Consider the following 19,067-nt stretch of genomic DNA (forward strand, 5'->3'; position numbering starts at 1 on the left):
TCTCGCGCTCTCTCTCTCTCGCGCTCTCTCTCGCGCTCTCTCTCGCGCTCTCTCTCGCGCTCTCTCTCGCGCTCTCTCGCGCGCTCTCTCTCGCGCTCGCGCGCTCTCTCTCGCGCCGGTTTCTCTTGCGCGCTCTCTCTCGCGCTCTCTATCTCTCTCGCGCTCTCTATCTCTCTCGCGCTCTTTATCTCTCGCGCTCTCTATCTCTCTCGCGCTCTCTCTATCTCGCGCTCTCTCTCTCTCGGCGCTCTCTCTCTCGTGCTCTCCTCTCTCTCGTGCTCTCTCTCTCGTGCTCTCTCTCTCGCGCCCTCTCTCTCGCGCCCTCTCTCTCGCGCCCTCTCTCCTCGCGCCCTCTCTCTCGCGCCCTCTCTCTCGCGCCCTCTCTCTCGCGCCCTCTCTCTCGCGCCCTCTCTCTCGCGCCCTCTCTCTCGCGCCCTCTCTCTCGCGCCCTCTCTCTCGCGCCCTCTCTCTCGCGCCCTCTCTCTCGCGCCCTCTCTCTCGCGCCCTCTCTCTCGCGCCCTCTCTCTCGCGCCCTCTCTCTCGCGCCCTCTCTCTCTTGCGCTCTCGCTCTCTCTCTCTCTCTCGCGCGCTCTCGCTCTCTCTCTCTCTCTCTCTCGCGCGCTCTCTCTCGCGCGCTCTTTCTCGCGCGCTCTCTCTCCCTCGCTCGCACCCGCTCTCTCTCTCTCTCTCTCTCTCTCGCGCCCTCTCTCTCTCGCGCCCTCTCTCTCTCGCGCCCTCTCACTCCTTGCGCTCTCTCTCTCTCTCTCTCTCTCTCTCGTGCGCATGCTCTCTCTCTCTCTCTCTCGCGCGCGCGTACTCCTCTCTCGCGCAGTCGTGCGCTCTCTCTCACACTTTCTCTGTCTCGTGCGCTCTCTCGCGAGCTCTCTCTCGTGCGCTTTCTCTCGCGTGCTCTCTCTCTCGTGCTCTCTCTCTCGCGCCCTCTCTCTCGCGCCCTCTCTCTCGCGCCCCTCTCTCTCGCGCCCTCTCTCTCGCGCCCTCTCTCTCGCGCCCTCTCTCTCGCGCCCTCTCTCTCGCGCCCTCTCTCTCGCGCCCTCTCTCTCGCGCCCTCTCTCTCGCGCCCTCTCTCTCGCGCCCTCTCTCTCGCGCCTCTCTCTCGCGCGCGCCCTCTCTCTCTCGCGCCCTCTCTCTCTTGCGCTCTCGCTCTCTCTCTCTCTCTCTCTCTCGCGCGCTCTCGCTCTCTCTCTCTCTCTCGCGCGCTCTTTCTCGCGCGCTCTCTCTCCCTCGCTCGCACCCGCTCTCTCTCTCTCTCTCTCTCTCTCTCTCTCTCTCTCGCGCCCTCTCTCTCTCGCGCCCTCTCTCTCTCGCGCCCTCTCTCTCTCGCGCCCTCTCTCTCTCGCGCCCTCTCACTCTTGCGCTCTCTCTCTCTCTCTCTCTCTCTCGTGCGCATGCTCTCTCTCTCTCTCGCGCGCGCGCGTACTCCTCTCTCGCGCAGTTGGTGCGCTCTCTCTCACACTTTCTCTGTCTCGTGCGCTCTCTCGCGAGCTCTCTCTCGTGCGCTTTCTCTCGCGTGCTCTCTCTCTCTCGCGCGTGCTCTCTCTCGCGCGTGCTCTCTCTCGCGCGTGCTCTCTCTCGCGCGCGCTCTCTCTCGCGCTCTCGCTCTCTTTTGCGCTTTCTCTCGCGCGTGCTCTCTCGTGCTCCCTCTCGCTCTCTCACGCTCTTTCTGTCTCGCGCGCTCTCCTCTCGCGCACCGCTCTCTCGGTCTCGCGCTCTTTCTCTCTCTCACGCGCTCTCTCTCTCTCGCGCCGCGCTCTCTCTCTCTCGCTCTCGCGTGCTCTCTCTCGCGCTCTCTCTCTCTCGCGCGCTCTCTCCTCGCTCTCCCGCGCTCTATCGTGCGCACGCTCTCTCTCTCTCTCTCTCTCACGCGCTCTCTCTCGCTCGCTCTCTCTCTCGCGCGCACGCTCTCTCTTTCTTGCGCTCGCTCTCTCTCTCGCGCACTGCTCGCTCTCTCTCTCGCGCACGCTCGCTCTCTCTCTCTCTCGCGCGCTCTCTCCCGCGCTCTATCGTGCGCACGCTCTCTCTCTCTCTCGCGTGCGCTCTCCTCTCTCTCGTGCTCTCTCTCTCTCAGCGTGCTCTCTCGCTCGCTCCCTCTCTCTCGCTCGCGCCGCAGCGCTCTCTCTCGTGCTCTCTCTCTCGCGCACGCTCGCTCTCTCTCTCGCGTGCTCTCTCTTGTGCGCTTTCTCACTCGCGCGTGCTCTCTCTCGTGCGCTCTCTCTCTCTCTCTCGCGCTCTTTCTGTCTCGCGCGCTCTCTCGCACACGCTCGCTCTCTCTCGCGCGCTCTCTCTCTTGTGCGCTTTCTCTCTGGCTCTCTCTCTATCTCGCTCTTTCTGTCTCGCGCGCTCTCTCTCTCGCACACGCTCTCTCGGTCTCGCGCTCTTTCTCTCTCTCTTTCACGCGCTCTCTCTCTCTCAGCGCTCTCTCTCTCGCTCTCGCGTGCTCTCTCTCTCGCGCGCTCTCTCCTGCTCTCCCCGCGCTCTATCGTGCGCACGCTCTCTCTCTCTCACGCGCGCTCTCTCGCACGTGCTCTCTCGCTCTCTCTCTCTCTCTCTCGCGCGCTCTCTCTCTCGCGCTCGCTCTCTCGCGCACGCTCGCTCTCTCTCTCTCGCGCGCTCTCTGCCGCGCTCTATCGTGCGCACGCTCTCTCTCTCTCTCTCTCTCTCTCGTGCTCTCTCTCTCACGCGTGCTCTCTCGCTCGCTCTCTCTCTCTCTCGCGCGCGCGCTCTCTCTCTCGTGCTCTCTCGCGCACGCTCGCTCTCTCTCTCTCGCGTGCTCTCTCTCTCTTGTGCGCTTTCTCACTCGCGCGTGCTCTCTCTCGTGCGCTTTCTCTCTCGCGCTCTTTCTGTCTCGCGCGCTCTCTCTCGTGCTCTCTCTCTCACGCGTGCTCTCTCGCTCGCTCTCTCTCTCTCTCTCTCGCGCGCGCGCTCTCTCTCGTGCTCGCTCTCTCGCGCACCGCTCGCTCTCTCTCTCTCGCGCGCTCTCTCCCCGCGCTCTATCGTGCGCACGCTCTCTCTCTCTCTCTCTCTCGTCTCGTGCTCTCTCTCTCTCACGCGTGCTCTCTCGCTCGCTCTCTCTCTCTCTCTCTCTCGCGCGCGCTCTCTCTCTCTCGTGCTCTCTCGCGCACGCTCGCTCTCTCTCTCGCGCGTGCTCTCTCTCTCTTGTGCGCTTTCTCACTCGCGCGTGCTCTCTCTCTCTTGTGCGCTTTCTCACTCGCGCGTGCTCTCTCTCGTGCGCTCTCTCTCTCGCGCTCTTTCTGTCTCGCGCGCTCTCTCTCGTGCTCTCTCTCTCACGCGTGCTCTCTCGCTCGCTCTCTCTATCGCGCGCCGCGCTCTCTCTCGTGCTCTCTCGCGCACGCTCGCTCTCTCTCTCTCGCGTGCTCTCTCCTTGTGCGCTTTCTCACTCGCGCGTGCTCTCTCTCGTGCGCTCTCTCTCTCGCGCTCTCGCTCTCTTTTGCGCTTTCTCTCGCGCGTGCTCTCTCGTGCTCCCTCTCGCTCTCTCGCGCTCTTTCTGTCTCGCGCGCTCTCTCTCGCGCACTGCTCTCTCGGTCTCGCGCTCTTTCTCTCTCTCGTTCACGCGCTCGCTCTCTCTCGCGCGCAGCGCTCTCTCTCTCGCGCGCTCTCTCTCTCTCTCTCTCTCTCTCTCGCGCGCTCTCTCCTGCTCTCCCGCGCTCTATCGTGCGCACGCTCTCTCTCTCTCTCTCTCACGCGCGCTCTCTCGCCTCGCTCGCTCTCTCTCTCGCGCGCACGCTCTCTCTTTCTCGCGCACGCTCGCTCTCTCTCTCGCGCACGCTCGCTCTCTCTCTCTCGCGGCGCGCTCTCCCGCGCTCTATCGTGCGCACGCTCTCTCTCTCTCTCTCTCGCGTGCGCGCTCTCTCTCGTGCTCTCTCTCACGCGTTCTCGCTCGCTCTCTCTCTCTCGCGGCGCGCACTCTCTCTCTCTCTCTCTCTCGCGCACACGCTCGCTCTCTCTCTCTCGCGTGCTCTCTCTTGTGCGCTTTCTCACTCGCGCGTGCTCTCTCTCGTGCGCTCTCTCTCTCGCGCTCTCGCTCTCTTTTGCGCTTTCTCTCTGCGCGTGCTCTCTCGTGCTCCCTCTCGCTCTCTCGCGCTCTTTCTGTCTCGCGCGCTCTCTCTCGCGCACGCTCTCTCGGTCTCGCGCTCTTTCTCTCTCTCTTTCACGCGCTCTCTCTCCTCGCGCGCGCTCTCTCTCTCTCTCGCGCTCTCTCTCTCTCTCGCGCGCTCTCTCCTGCTCTCCCGCGCTCTATCGTGCGCACGCTCTCTCTCTCTCTCTCTCACGCGCGCTCTCTCTCGCCTCGCTCGCTCTCTCTCTCTCGCGCGCACGCTCTCTCTTTCTCGCGCACCGCTCGCCTCTCTCTCGCGCACGCTCGCTCTCTCTCTCGCGCGCGCTCTCCCCGCGCTCTATCGTGCGCACGCCTCTCTCTCTCTCTCTCTCGCGTGCGCGCTCTCTCTCGTGCTCTCTCTCACGCGTTCTCGCTCGCTCTCTCTCTCTCGCGCCGCACATCTCTCTCTCTCTCTCTCGCGCACAGCTCGCTCTCTCTCTCTCGCGTGCTCTCTCTTGTGCGCTTTCTCACTCGCACGTGCTCTCTCGCGCGCATGCTCTCTCTCGCGCGCTCTCTCTCTCTCGCACGTGCTCTCTCGCTCGCTCTCTCTCGCGCGCTCTCTCTTTCTCGCGCTCGCTCTCGCTCTCTCGCGCACGCTCGCTCTCTCTCGCGCGCTCTCTCCCGCGCTCTATCGTGCGCATGCTCTCTCTCTCTCTCCCTCCTCTCTCTCCGCGCCGCGCTCTCTCTCTCGTGCTCTCTCTCTCACGCGTGCTCTCTCGCTCGCTCTCTCTCGCGCGCGCGCGCTCTCTCTCTCTCTCGTGCGCATGCTCTCTCTCTCTCTCTCTCGCGCGCGTACTCCTCTCTCGCGCAGTCGTGCGCTCTCTCTCACACTTTCTCTGTCTCGTGCGCTCTCTCGCGAGCTCTCTCTCGTGCGCTTTCTCTCGCGTGCTCTCTCTCGTGCGCTTTCTCTCGCGTGCTCTCTCTCTCGCGTGCTCTCTCTCGCGCGTGCTCTCTCTCGCGCGTGCTCTCTCTCGCGCGTGCTCTCTCTCGCGCGCGCTCTCTCTCGCGCTCTCGCTCTCTCTCTTTTGCGCTTTCTCTCGCGCGTGCTCTCTCGTGCTCCCTCTCGCTCTCTCACGCTCTTTCTGTCTCGCGCGCTCTCTCTCGCGCACGCTCTCTCGGTCTCGCGCTCTTTCTCTCTCTCTTTCACGCGCTCTTTCTCTCTCTCTTTCACGCGCTTCTCTCTCTCGCGCGCGCTCTCTCTCGCTCTCGCGTGCTCTCTCCTGCTCTCCCCGCGCTCTATCGTGCGCACGCTCTCTCTCTCTCTCACGCGCGCTCTCTCGCTCGCTCTCTCTCTCGCGCGCACACTCTATCTTTCTCGCGCTCGCTCTCTCTCTCGCGCACGCTCGCTCTCTCGCGCACAGCTCGCTCTCTCTCTCTCTCTCGCGCGCTCTCTCCCCGCGCTCTATCGTGCGGCACGCTCTCTCTCTCATCTCTCTCTCGCGTGCGCTCTCTCTCTCGTGCTCTCTCTCTCACGCGTGCTCTCTCGCTCGCTCTCTCTCTCGCGCTGCTGCGCGCGCTCTCCTTCGTGCTCTCTCTCTCGCGCGCCACCGCTCGCTCTCTCTCGCTCGCGTGCTCTCTCTTGTGCGCTTTCTCACTCGCGCGTGCTCTCTCTCGTGCGCTCTCTCTCTCTCTCTCGCGCTCTTTCTGTCTCGCGCGCTCTCTCGCACACGCTCGCTCTCTCTCGCGCGCTCTCTCTCTTGTGCGCTTTCTCTCTGGCTCTCTCTCTATCTCGCTCTTTCTGGTCTCGCGCGCTCTCTCTCGGTCTCGCGCTCTTTCTCTCTCTTTCACGCGCTCTCTCTCGCGCTCTCTCTCTCTCTCTCGCTCTCGCGTGCTCTCTCTCTCGCGCGCTCTCTCTCTCTCGCGCGCTTCTCTCCTCTCCCGCGCTCTATCGTGCGCACGCTCTCTCTCTCTCACGCGCGCTCTCTCGCACGTGCTCTCTCGCTCGCTCTCTCTCTCTCTCTCGCGCGCTCTCTCTCGCGCTCGCTCTCTCGCGCACGCTCGCTCTCTCTCTCTCGCGCGCTCTCTCCCGCGCTCTATCGTGCGCGCGCTCTCTCTCTCTCGTGCTCTCTCTCTCTCACGCGTGCTCTCTCGCTCGCTCTCTCTCTCTCTCTCTCGCGCGCGCGCTCTCTCTCTCGTGCTCTCTCGCGCAACGCTCGCTTCTCTCCTCTCTCGCGTGCTCTCTCTCTCTTGTGCGCTTTCTCACTCGCGCGTGCTCTCTCTCGTGCGCTCTCTCTCTCGCGCTCTTTCTGTCTCGCGCGCTCTCTCTCGTGCTCTCTCACGCGTGCTCTCTCGCTCGCACTCTCTCTCTTTCTCTCTCTCTCGCGCGCGCGCTCTCTCTCGTGCTCTCTCTCTCGCGCACGCTCGCTCTCTCTCTCTCGCGTGCTCTTGTGCGCTTTCTCACTCGCGCGTGCTCTCTCTCGTGCGCTCTCTCTCTCGCGCTCTTTCTGTCTCGCGCGCTCTCTCTCGCACACGCTCGCTCTCTCTCGCGCGCTCTCTCTCTTGTGCGCTTTCTCTCTGGCTATCTCTCTATCTCGCTCTTTCTGTCTCGCGCACTCTCTCTCGCGCACGCTCTCTCTCTCGTGCGCCCTCTCTCGTGCGCTCTCCCTCTCGCGCGCTCTCCCTCTCGCGCTCTCTCTCCTCTCGCGCTCTCTCTCTCTCGCGCTCTCTCTCTCGCGCTCTCTCTCTCCGCGCTCTCTCTCTCTCGCGCCTCTCTCTCGCGCTCTCGCTCTCTCTCTCGCGCTCCTCTCTCTCGCGCTCTCTCTCTCTCGCGCTCTCTCTCTCGCGCTCTCTCTCTCGCGCTCTCTCTCTCTCGCGCGCTCTCTCTCTCGCGCTCTCTCTCTCTCGCGCTCTCTCTCTCTTGCGCTCTCTCTCTCGCGCTCTCTCTCTCGTGCTCTCTCGCGCTCTCTCTCTCTCTCGCGCTCTCTCTCTCTCTCGCGCTCTCTCTCTCTCTCGCGCTCTCTCTCTCGCGCTCTCTCAGTCGCGCTCTCACGCGCTTTTTCTGTCTCGCGCGCGCCTCTCTCGCGCACGCTCTCCTCTCTCTCGCTCTCTCTCGCGTGCTCTCTCTCGTGCGCTTTCTCACTCGCGCGTGCTCTGTCTCGTGCGCTCTCTCTCTCTCTCGCGCTCTTTCTGTCTCGCGCGCTCTCTCTCGCACACGCTCGCTCTCTCTCGCGCGCTCTCTCTCTTGTGCGCTTTCTCTCTGGCTCTCTCTTTCTGTCTCGCGCGCTCTCTCTCGCGCTCTCTCTCGTGCACCCTCTCTCGCGCACCCTCTCTCTCTCGGCGCTCTCCCCTCTCGCGCGCTCTCCCTCGTGCGCTCTCTCTCTCTCTCTCTCACGCTCTCTCTCTCTCTCTCGCGCTCTCTCTCGCGCTCTCTCTCTCTCTCGCGCTCTCTCTCTCTCTCGCGCTCTCTCTCTCTCTCGCGCTCTCTCTCTCTCTCGCGCTCTCTCTCGCGCTCTCTCTCTCTCTCGCGCTCTCTCTCTCGCGCTCTCTCTCTCTCTCTCTCGCCGCTCTCCGCTCTCTCTCCTCTCTCGCTCTCTCTCTCTCGTCGCGCTCTCTCGCTCTCTCTAGCGCTCTCTCTCTCTCTCGCGCTCTCTCTTGCGCTCTCTCTCTTGCGCTCTCTCTCTCGCGCTCTCTCTCTCGCGCGCGCTCTCTCACGCCCACTCTCTCCTGCTCTCCCCGCGCTCTATCGTGCGCACGCGCGCTCTCTCTCTCTCGCGCGCTCTCCTCTCTTGTGCGCTTTCTCTCTCGCACGTCCTCTCTCTGGCTCTCTCGTGCGCTCTTTCTGTCTCGCGCGCTCTCTCTCGCGCTCTCTCGCGCACGCTCTCTCTCGCTCTTGTGCGCTCTCTCTCTCTCTCTCTCTCTCGTGCGCTCTCTCTCGTGCGCCCTCGCTCTCTCTCTCTCTCTCTCTCCTCTCTCTCTCTCTCTCTCTCTCTCTCTCTCTCTCTCTCTCTCTCTCTCTCTCTCTCTCGCGCGCGCGCTCTCTCTCTTGCTCGCTCTCTGATCCTGTGGGCTCTTTGCGGTGGTTTCTCGGTTGTTGATTCTGTGTAATGTTCCATCGTTTGTCCCCTTTCTGGGACGTCTCCCTTCCTCTAGCTGTCAATGGGCTGGTGCTGAGGGCGTGTGAGGCCCAGGAGAGCAGTACCTGCTTCCGATTATCCAACTTGTCCTTGAACAAGGAGCAGCTGACCCCCATCCTGCGGGCCCTCAAGTTCCAGACGGCCACCCGCCGACTCTGCCTCTCTGCCAACCGCCTCGGCGACGATGCCACGGACGAGCTGCTGGCCAGCCTGGTCACCATGCCCAACCTGACCCTGCTGGACCTGTCATCCAACCGCATCACACATGAAGGCCTGAGGAAGCTGTGTGACCCCAGCACGCCCTCCAGGGACTCCCCCTTTCAGGTGAGTGTCTATCTGATTGGTGCTGATTTTTTGGTGCTGCTACACTTACTGAAAGACTGTAGATTGTTCTGTGTAACTTGAGAATTACATGTTTAGTTCTGCAGCAGTGGAGGAAAGATGGACACAGAATGTAAACCACCGAAACAAGCCAGTCAACCCAAGCCGTCAAATCTAGTGTTTATACTCCACACAAACCTCTTCCCACTACAATGACCGCTTCGCACCTTACCCCCCAGATCTATTCCCTTCAGATTCATGTCCGCACAAGCTTCCACTCAAATCCATCAATGCTCTACTTCAGCCGCTCCAAGTTCCACGTTCTCACCACTGCCTATGTGAAGACACTTCTCCCAGATTCTTGATCTGGTCTGACGGTGACAATCTTCGATTGATGTTCCCTTCTTCTGGAGACTGCCCCTCCCTGTCGACTCTGATGGACCCTGAGGCCCCCCTACTGAGAGGTGGTTGCTCTGTTTTTACACTTTGGGAAGGATGTGAAGGCTTTGGAGAGAGAGCGGAAATCATTCCCGGGGCGAGGAACTTCAGTGATGAGGAGAGATCGGCGAGGTCGGGGCCGTTCCGCTTGGAGAGAAGGAGGTTGAGAGGAGATTGGATAGAGATGTTCAAAATCATGAGGGGGCTGGACAGAGTAGACGAGGAGATACTGTTCCTATTGGTGGAAGGACCTGGAACGAGAGGGCACAGATTTGAGGTCATTGGCCAAAGGAGTGGTGGAGATGAGGGGAGAAACCTTTTACGCAGTGAGGATCGGGAATGCATTAAGAGTCTGCTGGAGGTTCAATCGAGACAATCCAGGGGGAATTGGTGAATTATCGCTGGAGAGGGTCTTTGTAGGGTTTATGGGGTAAAGGCTGGGTAAGTAGCGCTGGGTGAACCAGAACAGGCATGTGATAGCGAGAAGAGGAATAGGGAGCGAGAGGAGTTGGAACACATGGCTACAGGGATGGTGCAGGAGGGAGGGTTTCAGATTTCTGGATAATTGGGGCCCATTCTGGGGTCGGTGGGACCTCTACAAACGGGATGGTCTACACCTGGACCAGAGGGGTACCAATATCCTGGGGGGGAAATTTGCTAATGCTCTTCGGGAGGGTTTAAACTATAGTTCAGCAGGGGCTTGGGAACCTGAATTGTAGCTCCAGTATACAGGAGGTTGAGAGTAGTGAGGTCATGAGTAGGGTTTCAAAGTTGCAGGAGTGTACCGGCAGGCAGGAAGGTGGTTTAAAATGTGTCTTCTTCAATGCCAGGAGCATCCGGAATAAGGTGGGTGAACTTGCGGCATGGGTTGGTACCTGGGACTTCGATGTTGTGGCCATTTCGGAGACATGGATAAAGCCGGGACAGGAATGGTTGTTGCAGGTGCCGGGGTTTAGATATTTCAGTAAGCTCAGGGAAGGTGGTAAAAGAAGGGGAGGGGTGGCATTGTTAGTCAAGGACAGTATTACGGTGGCAGAAAGGACGTTTGATGAGGACTCGTCTACTGAGGTAGTATGGGCTGAGGTTAGAAACCGGGGGCGAGATTCTCCGACCCCCCGCCGGGTCTGGCGTGAATACCGGGGGCTGGCGTGAATACCGCCCCCGCCGGTTGCCGAATTCTCCACCACCGGATATTCGGCGGGGGCGGGAATCGCGCCGCGTCGGTTGGCGGGCCCCCCCCTGCGTTTCTCCGGCCCGCCGCTAAAATGCCTGTCCCGCCGGCGTAGATTAAACCACCTACCTTACCGGCGGGACAAGGCGGCGCGGGCGGGCTCCGGGGTCCTGGGGGGGGCGCGGGGCGATCTGGCCCCGGGGGTGCCCCCACGGTGGCCTGGCCCGCGATCGGGGCCCACCGATCCACGGGAGGGCCTGTGCCGTGGGGGCACTCTTTCCCTACCGCCTCCGCCATGGTCTCCACCATGGCGGAGGCGGAAGAGACTCCCTCCACTGCGCATGCGCAGGAAACTGTCAGCGGCCGCTGACGCTCCCGCGCATGCGCCGCCCGGAGATGTCATTTCCGCGCCAGCTGGCGGGGCACCAAAGGCCTTTTCCGCCAGCTGGCGGGGTGGAAATTTGTCCGGCGCGGGCCTAGCCCCTTAAGGTTGGGGCTCGGCCCTCAAAGATGCGGAGCATTCCGCACCTTTGGGGCGGCGCGATGCCCGATTGATTTGCGCCATTTTGGGCGCCAGTCGGCGGACATTGCGCCGTTTCCGGAGAATTTCGCCCAGGAAAGGAGAGGTCACCCTGTTCGGGGTTGTCTACAGGCCTCCGAAAATTTCCAGAGATGTAGAGGAAAGGATTGCAAAGATGATTCTGGATCGGAGCGAAAGCAACAGGGTAGTTGTTATGGGGGACTTTAACTTTCCAAATATTGACTGGAAACGCTATAGTTCGAGTACTTTAGATGGGTCTGTTTTTGTCCAATGTGTGCAGGAGGGTTTCCTGACACAGTATGTAGATAGGCCAACGAGAGGCGAGGCCATATTGGATTTGGTACTGGGTAATGAACCAGAACAGGTGTTAGATTTGGAGGTAGGTGAGCACTTTGGTGATAGTCACCACAATTCGATTACGTTTACTTTAGTGATGGAAAGGGATAGGTATATACTGCAGGGCAAGAGTTATATCTGAGGGAAAGGCAATTATGATGCGATGAGGCAAGAATTAGGATGCATCGGATGGAGAGGAAAACTGCAGGGGATGGGCACAATGGAAATGTGGAGCTTGTTCAAGGAACAGCTACTGCGTGTCCTTGATAAGTATGTACCTGTCAGGCAGGGAGGAAGTGGTCGAGCTAGGGAACCGTGGTTTACTAAAGCAGTCGAAACACTTGTCAAGAGGAAGGAGGAGGCTTATGTAAAGATGAGACATGAAGGTTCAGTCAGGGCGCTCGAGAGTTACAAGTTAGCTAGGAAGGACCTAAAGAGAGAGCTAAGAAGAGCCAGGAGGGGACATGAGAAGTCTTTGGCAGGTAGGATAAAGGATAACCCTAAAGCTTTCTATAGATATGTCAGGAATAAAAGAATGACAAGGGTAAGAGTAGGGCCAGTCAAGGGAAGTAGTGTGAAGTTGTGCTTGGAGTCCGAGGAGATAGGAGAGGTGCTAAATGAATATTTTTCGTCTGTATTCACACAGGAAAAAGACAATGTTGTCGCGGAGAATACTGAGATTCAGGCTACTAGACTAGAAGGGTTTGAGGTTCATAAGGAGGAGGTGTTAGCAATTCTGGAAAGTGTGAAAATAGATAAGTCCCCTGGGCCGGATGGGATTTATCCGAGGATTCTCTGGGAAGCTAGGGAGGAGATTGCTGAACTTTGGCTTTGATCTTTCTATCTTGTCTTCCAAAAGGCCTTTGATAAGGTGCCTCACGGGAGACTGCTGAGTAAAATAAGGGCCCATGGTATTCGAGGCAAGGTACTAACATGGATTGACGATTGGCTGTCAGGCAGAAGGCAGAGAGTTGGGATAAAAGGTTCTTTTTCGGAATGGCAACCGGTGACGAGTGTTGTCCCGCAGGGTTCAGTGTTGGGGCCACAGCTGTTCTCTTTATATATTAACGATCTAGATGACGGGACTGGGGGCATTCTGGCTAAGTTTGCCGATGATACAAAGATAGGTGGAGGGGCAGGTAGTATGGAGGAGGTGGGGAGGCTGCAGAAAGATTTAGACAGTTTAGGAGAGTGGTCCAAGAAATGGCTGATGAAATTCAACGTGGGCAAGTGCGAGGTCTTGTACTTTGGAAAAAAGAATAGAGGCATGGACTATTTTCTCAACGGTGACAAAATTCATAATGCTGAAGTGCAAAGGGACTTGGGAGTCCTAGTCCAGGATTCTCTCAAGGTAAACTTGCAGGTTGAGTCCGTAATTAAGAAAGCAAATGCAATGTTGTCATTCATCTCAAGAGGCTTGGAATATAAAAGCAGGGATGTACTTCTGAAGCTTTATAAAGCATTAGTTAGGCCCCATTTAGAATACTGTGAGCAATTTTGGGCCCCACACCTCAGGAAGGACATACTGGCACTGGAGCGGGTCCAGCGGAGATTCACACGGATGATCCCAGGAATGGTAGGCCTAACATACGATGAACGTCTGAGGATCCTGGGATTATATTCATTGGAGTTTAGGAGGTTGAGGGGAGATCTAATAGAAACTTACAAGATAATGAATGGCTTAGATAGGGTGGATGTAGGGAAGTTGTTTCCAACTAGGACCCGGGGGCACAGCCTTAGAATAAAAGGGAGTCACTTTAGAACAGAGATGAGGAGAAATTTCTTCAGCCAGAGAGTGGTAGGTCTGTGGAATTCATTGCCACAGAGGGCGGTGGAGGCCGGGACGTTGAGTGTCTTTAAGACAGAAGTTGATAAATTCTTGATTTCTCGAGGAATTAAGGGCTATGGAGAGAGAGCGGGTAAATGGAGTTGAAATCAGCCATGATTGAATGGTGGAGTGGACTCGATGGGCCGAATGGCCTTACTTCCACTCCTATGTCTTATGGTCCTATGGTCTTTAAGTCATCTTTGTCTACAGGAATAGTGCCAGAAGACTGGAGGATAGCAAATGTTGTCCCCTTGTTCAAGAAGGGGAGTAGAGACGACCCCGGTAACTATAGACCAGTGAGCCTGTTTTGGGGCCACTGCTGTTTGTCATTTTTATAAATGACCTGGAGGAGGGCGTAGAAGGATGGGTGAGTAAATTTGCAGATGACACTAAAGTTGGTGGAGTTGTGGACAGTGCGGAAGGATGTTACAAGTTACAGAGGGACATAGATAAGCTGCAGCGCTGGGCTGAGAGGTGGCAAATGGAGTTTAATGCAGAAAAGTGTGGAGTGATTCATTTTGGAAGGAATAACAGGAAGACAGAGTACTGGGCTAATGGTAAGATTCTTGGCAGTGTGGATGAGGAGCGAGATCTCGGTGTCCATGTACATAGATCCCTGAAAGTTGCCACCCAGGTTGAGAGGGTTGTTAAGAAGGCGTACGGTGTGTTAGATTTTATTGGTAGAGGGATTGAGTTTCGGAGCCATGAGGTCCTGTTGCAGCTGTACAAAACTCTGGTGCGGCCGCATTTGGAGTATTGCGTGCAATTCTGGTCGCCTCATTATAGGAAGGATGTGGAAGCATTGGAAAGGGTGCAGAGGAGATTTACCAGAATGTTGCCTGGTATGGAGGGAAGATCTTATGAGGAAAGGCTGAGGGACTTGAGGCTGTTTTCGTTAGAGAGAAGAAGGTTAAAGGTGACTTAATTGAGGCATACAAGATGATCAGAGGATTAGATAGGGTGGACAGTGAGAGCCTTTTTCCTCGGATGGTGATGTCTAGCACGAGGGGACATAGCTTTAAATTGAGGGGAGATGGATATAAGACTGATGTCAGAGGTAGGTCCTTTACTCAGAGAGTAGTAAGGGAGTGGAATGCCCTGCCTGCAACAGTAGTGGACTCGCCAACACTAAGGGCATTCAAATGGTCATTGGATAGACATATGGACGATAAGGGAATAGTGTAGATGGGCTTTAGAGTGGTTTCACAGGTTGGTGCAACATCGAGGGCCGAAGGGCCTGTACTGCGCTGTAATGTTCTGTGTTCTATGGCTGGGTAAGTAGCACTGGATGAACCAGAACAGGCACAATGGTTCAAACCTTTTCTATCGTTAAACAGAACAATGCATGTTCCTCCACTCCCCATACGTTTGTTCTGTATTGTCCTGCTACACTTCCCTGTTCACTGCAGACATTGGCACCTTCAGAATTATACACCCGACTCCAGCTGGGGCCTGATCACGCACCTACAGAGGTTACATTTGCCGTAGAGTCCCAGTCATAAAGTCAGCGGCCATTCGTCACATTGAGGAAATGCTAGCTCCCCACATTGCAATTCAGTCAATGCCACTGCCCTGACCAATCCCTGATCAATCCCTGGAGCCCTTAGAGTTTAATCCCTTTGTATCCATCCTGTTTCCTTTTGCAATCGGTGACTGTTTCCAGTTCAGCCACCCTCCTGGGAAATGAGTTCCAACTCGTTACGAACTGCTGCATCAAAAAGCATTCTCCTCTCATTCTCCCTGGATCTGCCGCCCGAAATGTAAAATCTGTCTCCCGTGCTCCTTGTTCAAATGATGTGGAGATGCTGGCGTCGGACTGGGGTGAGCACAGTGAGAAGTCTCACAACACCAGGTTAAAGTCCAACAGGTTTGTTTTGAATCACTATCTTTCGGAGCACTGCTCCTTCCTCAGGTGAATGAAGAGGTGGGTTCCAGAAACATATATATCGACAATGCTTTGAATGCGAGTCTTTGCAGGTAATTAAGTCTCCTGTCCTGTCTGGACCTGTAAAGACTTAATTACCTGCCAAGACTCACATTCAAAGCATTGTCTTGCATCTTTGACTTTGTCTATATCTATGTTTCTGGAACCTACCTCTTCACCTGAGCAAGGTGTAGTGATTTGAAACAATCCTGTTGGGCTTGAACCTGGTGTTCTGAGACTTCTTACCTTGTTCAAATGACTAAAGCAAACAGTTGTTCCTGTCTGCCCCTTCTCTAAAACTGTCATAACCTTGTATACCTCTATCCAATCTCCCCTCACTCTCCTTCGCCCCAAGGAGAACGACCCCAGCTTCTACAACCCAAACACGTAACTACAATTCCTCGACGCTGGAACCACTGGGGTAAATCCCCTCCGCACCCCCTCAAGGACCCTCCCATCCTTCCAAACGTGTGGTGACCAGGACTGGACACACTATTCTAATTGGGACCATAGCTGAGTTTTATAAAGGTTTAGCATAACTTCCTTGTTTTTGTATCGAATATCCCTATTTACTAATCCGTACATCCTGTCAGCTTGAACTGCCACCTTCACGGATTTGTAAATGTGTACCCCGAGACCTTCTGCTTTAGCATTGTACTTGAAATAATACCGTTAACATTATACTGTACCAGCCTCCCCGAACAGGCGCCGGAATGTGGCGACTAGGGGCTTTTCACAGTAACTTCATTTGAAGCCTACTTGTGACAATAAGCCATTTTCATTCATTTTCATTTCCTGCTGTCTTTCTCATGTTGTTTCTACCAAAGTAAATCACTTCACACTTGCCACATCAAACTGCATCTGCCATATCTCTGCCCATTTCATCACCGAGGTTTACAGCACGGAAACAGGCCCTTCGGCCCAACCTGTCCATGCCGCCCAGTTTCTATCACTGAGCTCGTCCCCAATTGCCCGCATTTGGCCCGTATCCCTCCATACCCAGCTTCCCCATATAACTGTCTCAATGCTTTTTATACCCGCCTCTACCACTGCCTCTGGCAGCTCGTTCCAGACACTCACCACTCTCTGTGTGAAATAATTGCCCCTCTGGACCCTTTTGTATCTCTCCCCTCTCAGTTTTAACCTATGCCCTCTAGTTTTATGCTCCTCTACCTTTGGGGAAAGATGTTGACTATCTACCTTATCTCTGCCCCTCATTATTTTATAGACCTCTATAAGATCACCCCTAAGCCTCCTACGCTCCAGGGAAAAAAGTCCCAGCCTATCCAATCTCTCCTTATAACTCAGACAACCTGTGATAAAGCCAAGGGAGTCCAACGAGCTTCTTAAAAGTAATTTATTTCAGCAACAGCATCGTACGTGCACAGGGCCCGGTTACCTTCACCGGGTCCTCATTCCTTTTTTTAGCTGGCTCTACAGCTGCCGGCCTTTTATGCTAGTGCTGGATTAACTGAGTCCAATTGAGCACGGGGAACAATCACCCCCAGCTGGATGAGTCCTGTGCGGGTTACTACACCATCAAGTCCCGGTAGCATCCTCGTAAATCTCTTCTGCACTCTTTCTAGTTTAACAATATCCTTCCTATAATAGGGTGACCAGAACTGCACAGTATTCCATGTGTGGTCTTACCAATGTCTTGTACAACTTCAACAAGACGTCCCAACTCCTGTATTCGATACTCTGACCAACAAAACCTAGCATACTGAATGCCTTCTTCACCACCCTGTCCACCTGCGACTCCACCTTCAAGGAGCTATGAACCTGTACCCCTAGATCTCTTTGTTCTATAACTCTCCCCAACTCCCTACCATTAACTGAGTAGGTCCTGTCCTGATTCGATCGACCAAAATGCAGCACCTCACATTTATCTAAATTAAACTCCATCTGCCGTTCGTCGGCCCAATTGGTCATAATGATGACGTTCTCAGCACCCCAGCACTTCAGTAGTGTTCCCTCAATTCTCCTCTCGCAATCGCTCAGCCTTCCCACAGTCACCCTTGTTTAAAGGTATTGATCTGCACAGATAGGGGCCTCACTTTCCTGGACAAGCAGCTTTCAGTGGATGTATCTGGTGAGGGGAGAAATGTCTTGAATATTTTCTGTGGTATCTCAAAGTTTCTTTATTTCAGAGTCTGGAGGAGTTGAACCTCAGCCTCAATCCTTTGGGAGACGGCAGCTCTCAGTTCGTAGCCTCACTGATCAGATGCTGCCCTCTACTGAGCACGCTCAACCTCCAGGCCTGTGGCCTCACGGCCAAGTTTCTGCAGCATTCCCGCCTTCTGTTGAGAGAGGCCATGAAAGGTAAGAGCCTGGACCATTTAGTTAAAGTTGATAACAATCGTCTTTATTGTCATAAGTAGGCTTACATTAACATTGCAATGAAGTTACTGTGAAAAGCCCCTAGTCGCCACATTCCGGCGCCTGTTCGGGTACACTGAGGGAGAATTCAGAATGTCCAATCCTCCTAACAAGCACGTTTTTCGGGACTTGAGAGGAAACCGGAGCACCCGGAGGAAACCCACGCAGACACTGGGAGGATGTGCAGACTCCGCACAGACAGTGACCCAAGCCGGGAATCGAACCTGTGACCCTGGCGCTGTGAAGCCACAGTGCCAGCCACTGTGTTACCGTGCCGCCTGCAGATGGAATCAGCCTGCCAGCGGAAAGGAAGGCGAGGGAAATGTGTACAAATGTTATTGGTTCACTTGTCACCAAGCTGATCGAGATGGTAATGGATTGGACAGGGTTGTTGCTCACTTAGCATTCGCTGTGGCTGCCCCGCAGGGGTTATCATATTGTGTATGTGTGTCAGTCTGGTGTGTGTGTGTGTCAGTCTGGTGTGTGTGTGTGTCAGTCTGGTGTGTGTGTGTGTCAGTCTGGTGTGTGTGTGTGTGTCAGACTGGTGTGTGTGTGTGTCAGACTGGTGTGTGTGTGTGTGTCAGACTGGTGTGTGTGTGTGTGTCAGTCTGGTGTGTGTGTGTGTCAGACTGGTGTGTGTGTGTGTGTCAGTCTGGTGTGTGTGTGTGTGTCAGTCTGGTGTGTGTGTGTGTCAGTCTGGTGTGTGTGTGTGTCAGACTGGTGTGTGTGTGTGTGTGTCAGTCTGGTGTGTGTGTGTCAGTCTGGTGTGTGTGTGTGTGTGTGTCAGTCTGGTGTGTGTGTGTGTGTCAGACTGGTGTGTGTGTGTGTCAGTCTGGTGTGTGTGTGTGTCAGTCTGGTGTGTGTGTGTGTCAGTCTGGTGTGTGTGTGTGTCAGTCTGGTGTGTGTGTGTCAGTCTGGTGTGTGTGTGTGTCAGTCTGGTGTGTGTGTGTGTCAGTCTGGTGTGTGTGTGTCAGTCTGGTGTGTGTGTGTCAGTCTGGTGTGTGTGTGTCAGTCTGGTGTGTGTGTGTGTCAGTCTGGTGTGTGTGTGTGTGTCAGACTGGTGTGTGTATGTGTGTCAGACTGGTGTGTGTGTGTGTGTCAGTCTGGTGTGTGTGTGTCAGTCTGGTGTGTGTGTGTCAGTCTGGTGTGTGTGTGTCAGTCTGGTGTGTGTGTGTCAGTCTGGTGTGTGTGTGTCAGTCTGGTGTGTGTGTGTCAGTCTGGTGTGTGTGTGTCAGTCTGGTGTGTGTGTGTCAGTCTGGTGTGTGTGTGTCAGTCTGGTGTGTGTGTGTCAGTCTGGTGTGTGTGTGTCAGTCTGGTGTGTGTGTGTCAGTCTGGTGTGTGTGTGTGTGTGTGTCAGTCTGGTGTGTGTGTGTGTGTCAGTCTGGTGTGTGTGTGTGTGTGTGTCAGTCTGGTGTGTGTGTGTGTCAGTCTGGTGTGTGTGTGTGTGTGTGTCAGTCTGGTGTGTGTGTGTGTGTGTGTCAGTCTGGTGTGTGTGTGTGTGTGTGTCAGTGTTGCGTATGAGTCTGTGTGTGAGTAAGTGGGTCGGTTGCGGACACATGTTCATGTGTGTGATTGAAAATCTGGGTTCCAACTGAGCAAGGGGCAGCGCGGTAGCATTGTGGATAGCACAATTGCTTCACAGCTCCAGGGTCCCAGGTTCGATTCCGGCTTGGGTCACTGTCTGTGCGGAGTCTGCACATCCTCCCCGTGTCTGCGTGGGTTTCCTCCGGGTGCTCCGGTTTCCTCCCACAGTCCAAAGATGTGCAGGTTAGGTGGATTGGCCATGATAAATTGCCCTTAGTGTCCAAAATTGCCCTTAGTGTTGGGTGGGGTTACTGGGTTATGGGGATAGGGTGGAGGTGTTGACCTTGGGTAGGGTGCTCTTTCCGGGAGCCGGTGCAGACTCGATGGGCCGAATGGCCTC

General features: G+C 56.0%; 1 protein-coding gene across 1 annotated transcript in view; it reads left to right on the forward strand.

Annotated features, from left to right (window-relative positions):
* Positions 1–19,067, forward strand: part of tonsl (tonsoku-like, DNA repair protein) — a 97,672-nt gene that overhangs the window by 67,138 nt on the left and 11,467 nt on the right. Inside the window, exons 17-18 of the mRNA XM_072510164.1 lie at positions 8,222–8,529; positions 16,915–17,086. Of these exons, the coding sequence (XP_072366265.1) occupies positions 8,222–8,529; positions 16,915–17,086 (480 nt within the window). The remainder of the gene's footprint in view (positions 1–8,221; positions 8,530–16,914; positions 17,087–19,067) is intronic.

Source organism: Scyliorhinus torazame, chromosome 6, assembly GCF_047496885.1.
Source record: "Scyliorhinus torazame isolate Kashiwa2021f chromosome 6, sScyTor2.1, whole genome shotgun sequence".
In the NCBI taxonomy this organism is placed as follows: Eukaryota; Metazoa; Chordata; class Chondrichthyes; order Carcharhiniformes; family Scyliorhinidae; genus Scyliorhinus; species Scyliorhinus torazame.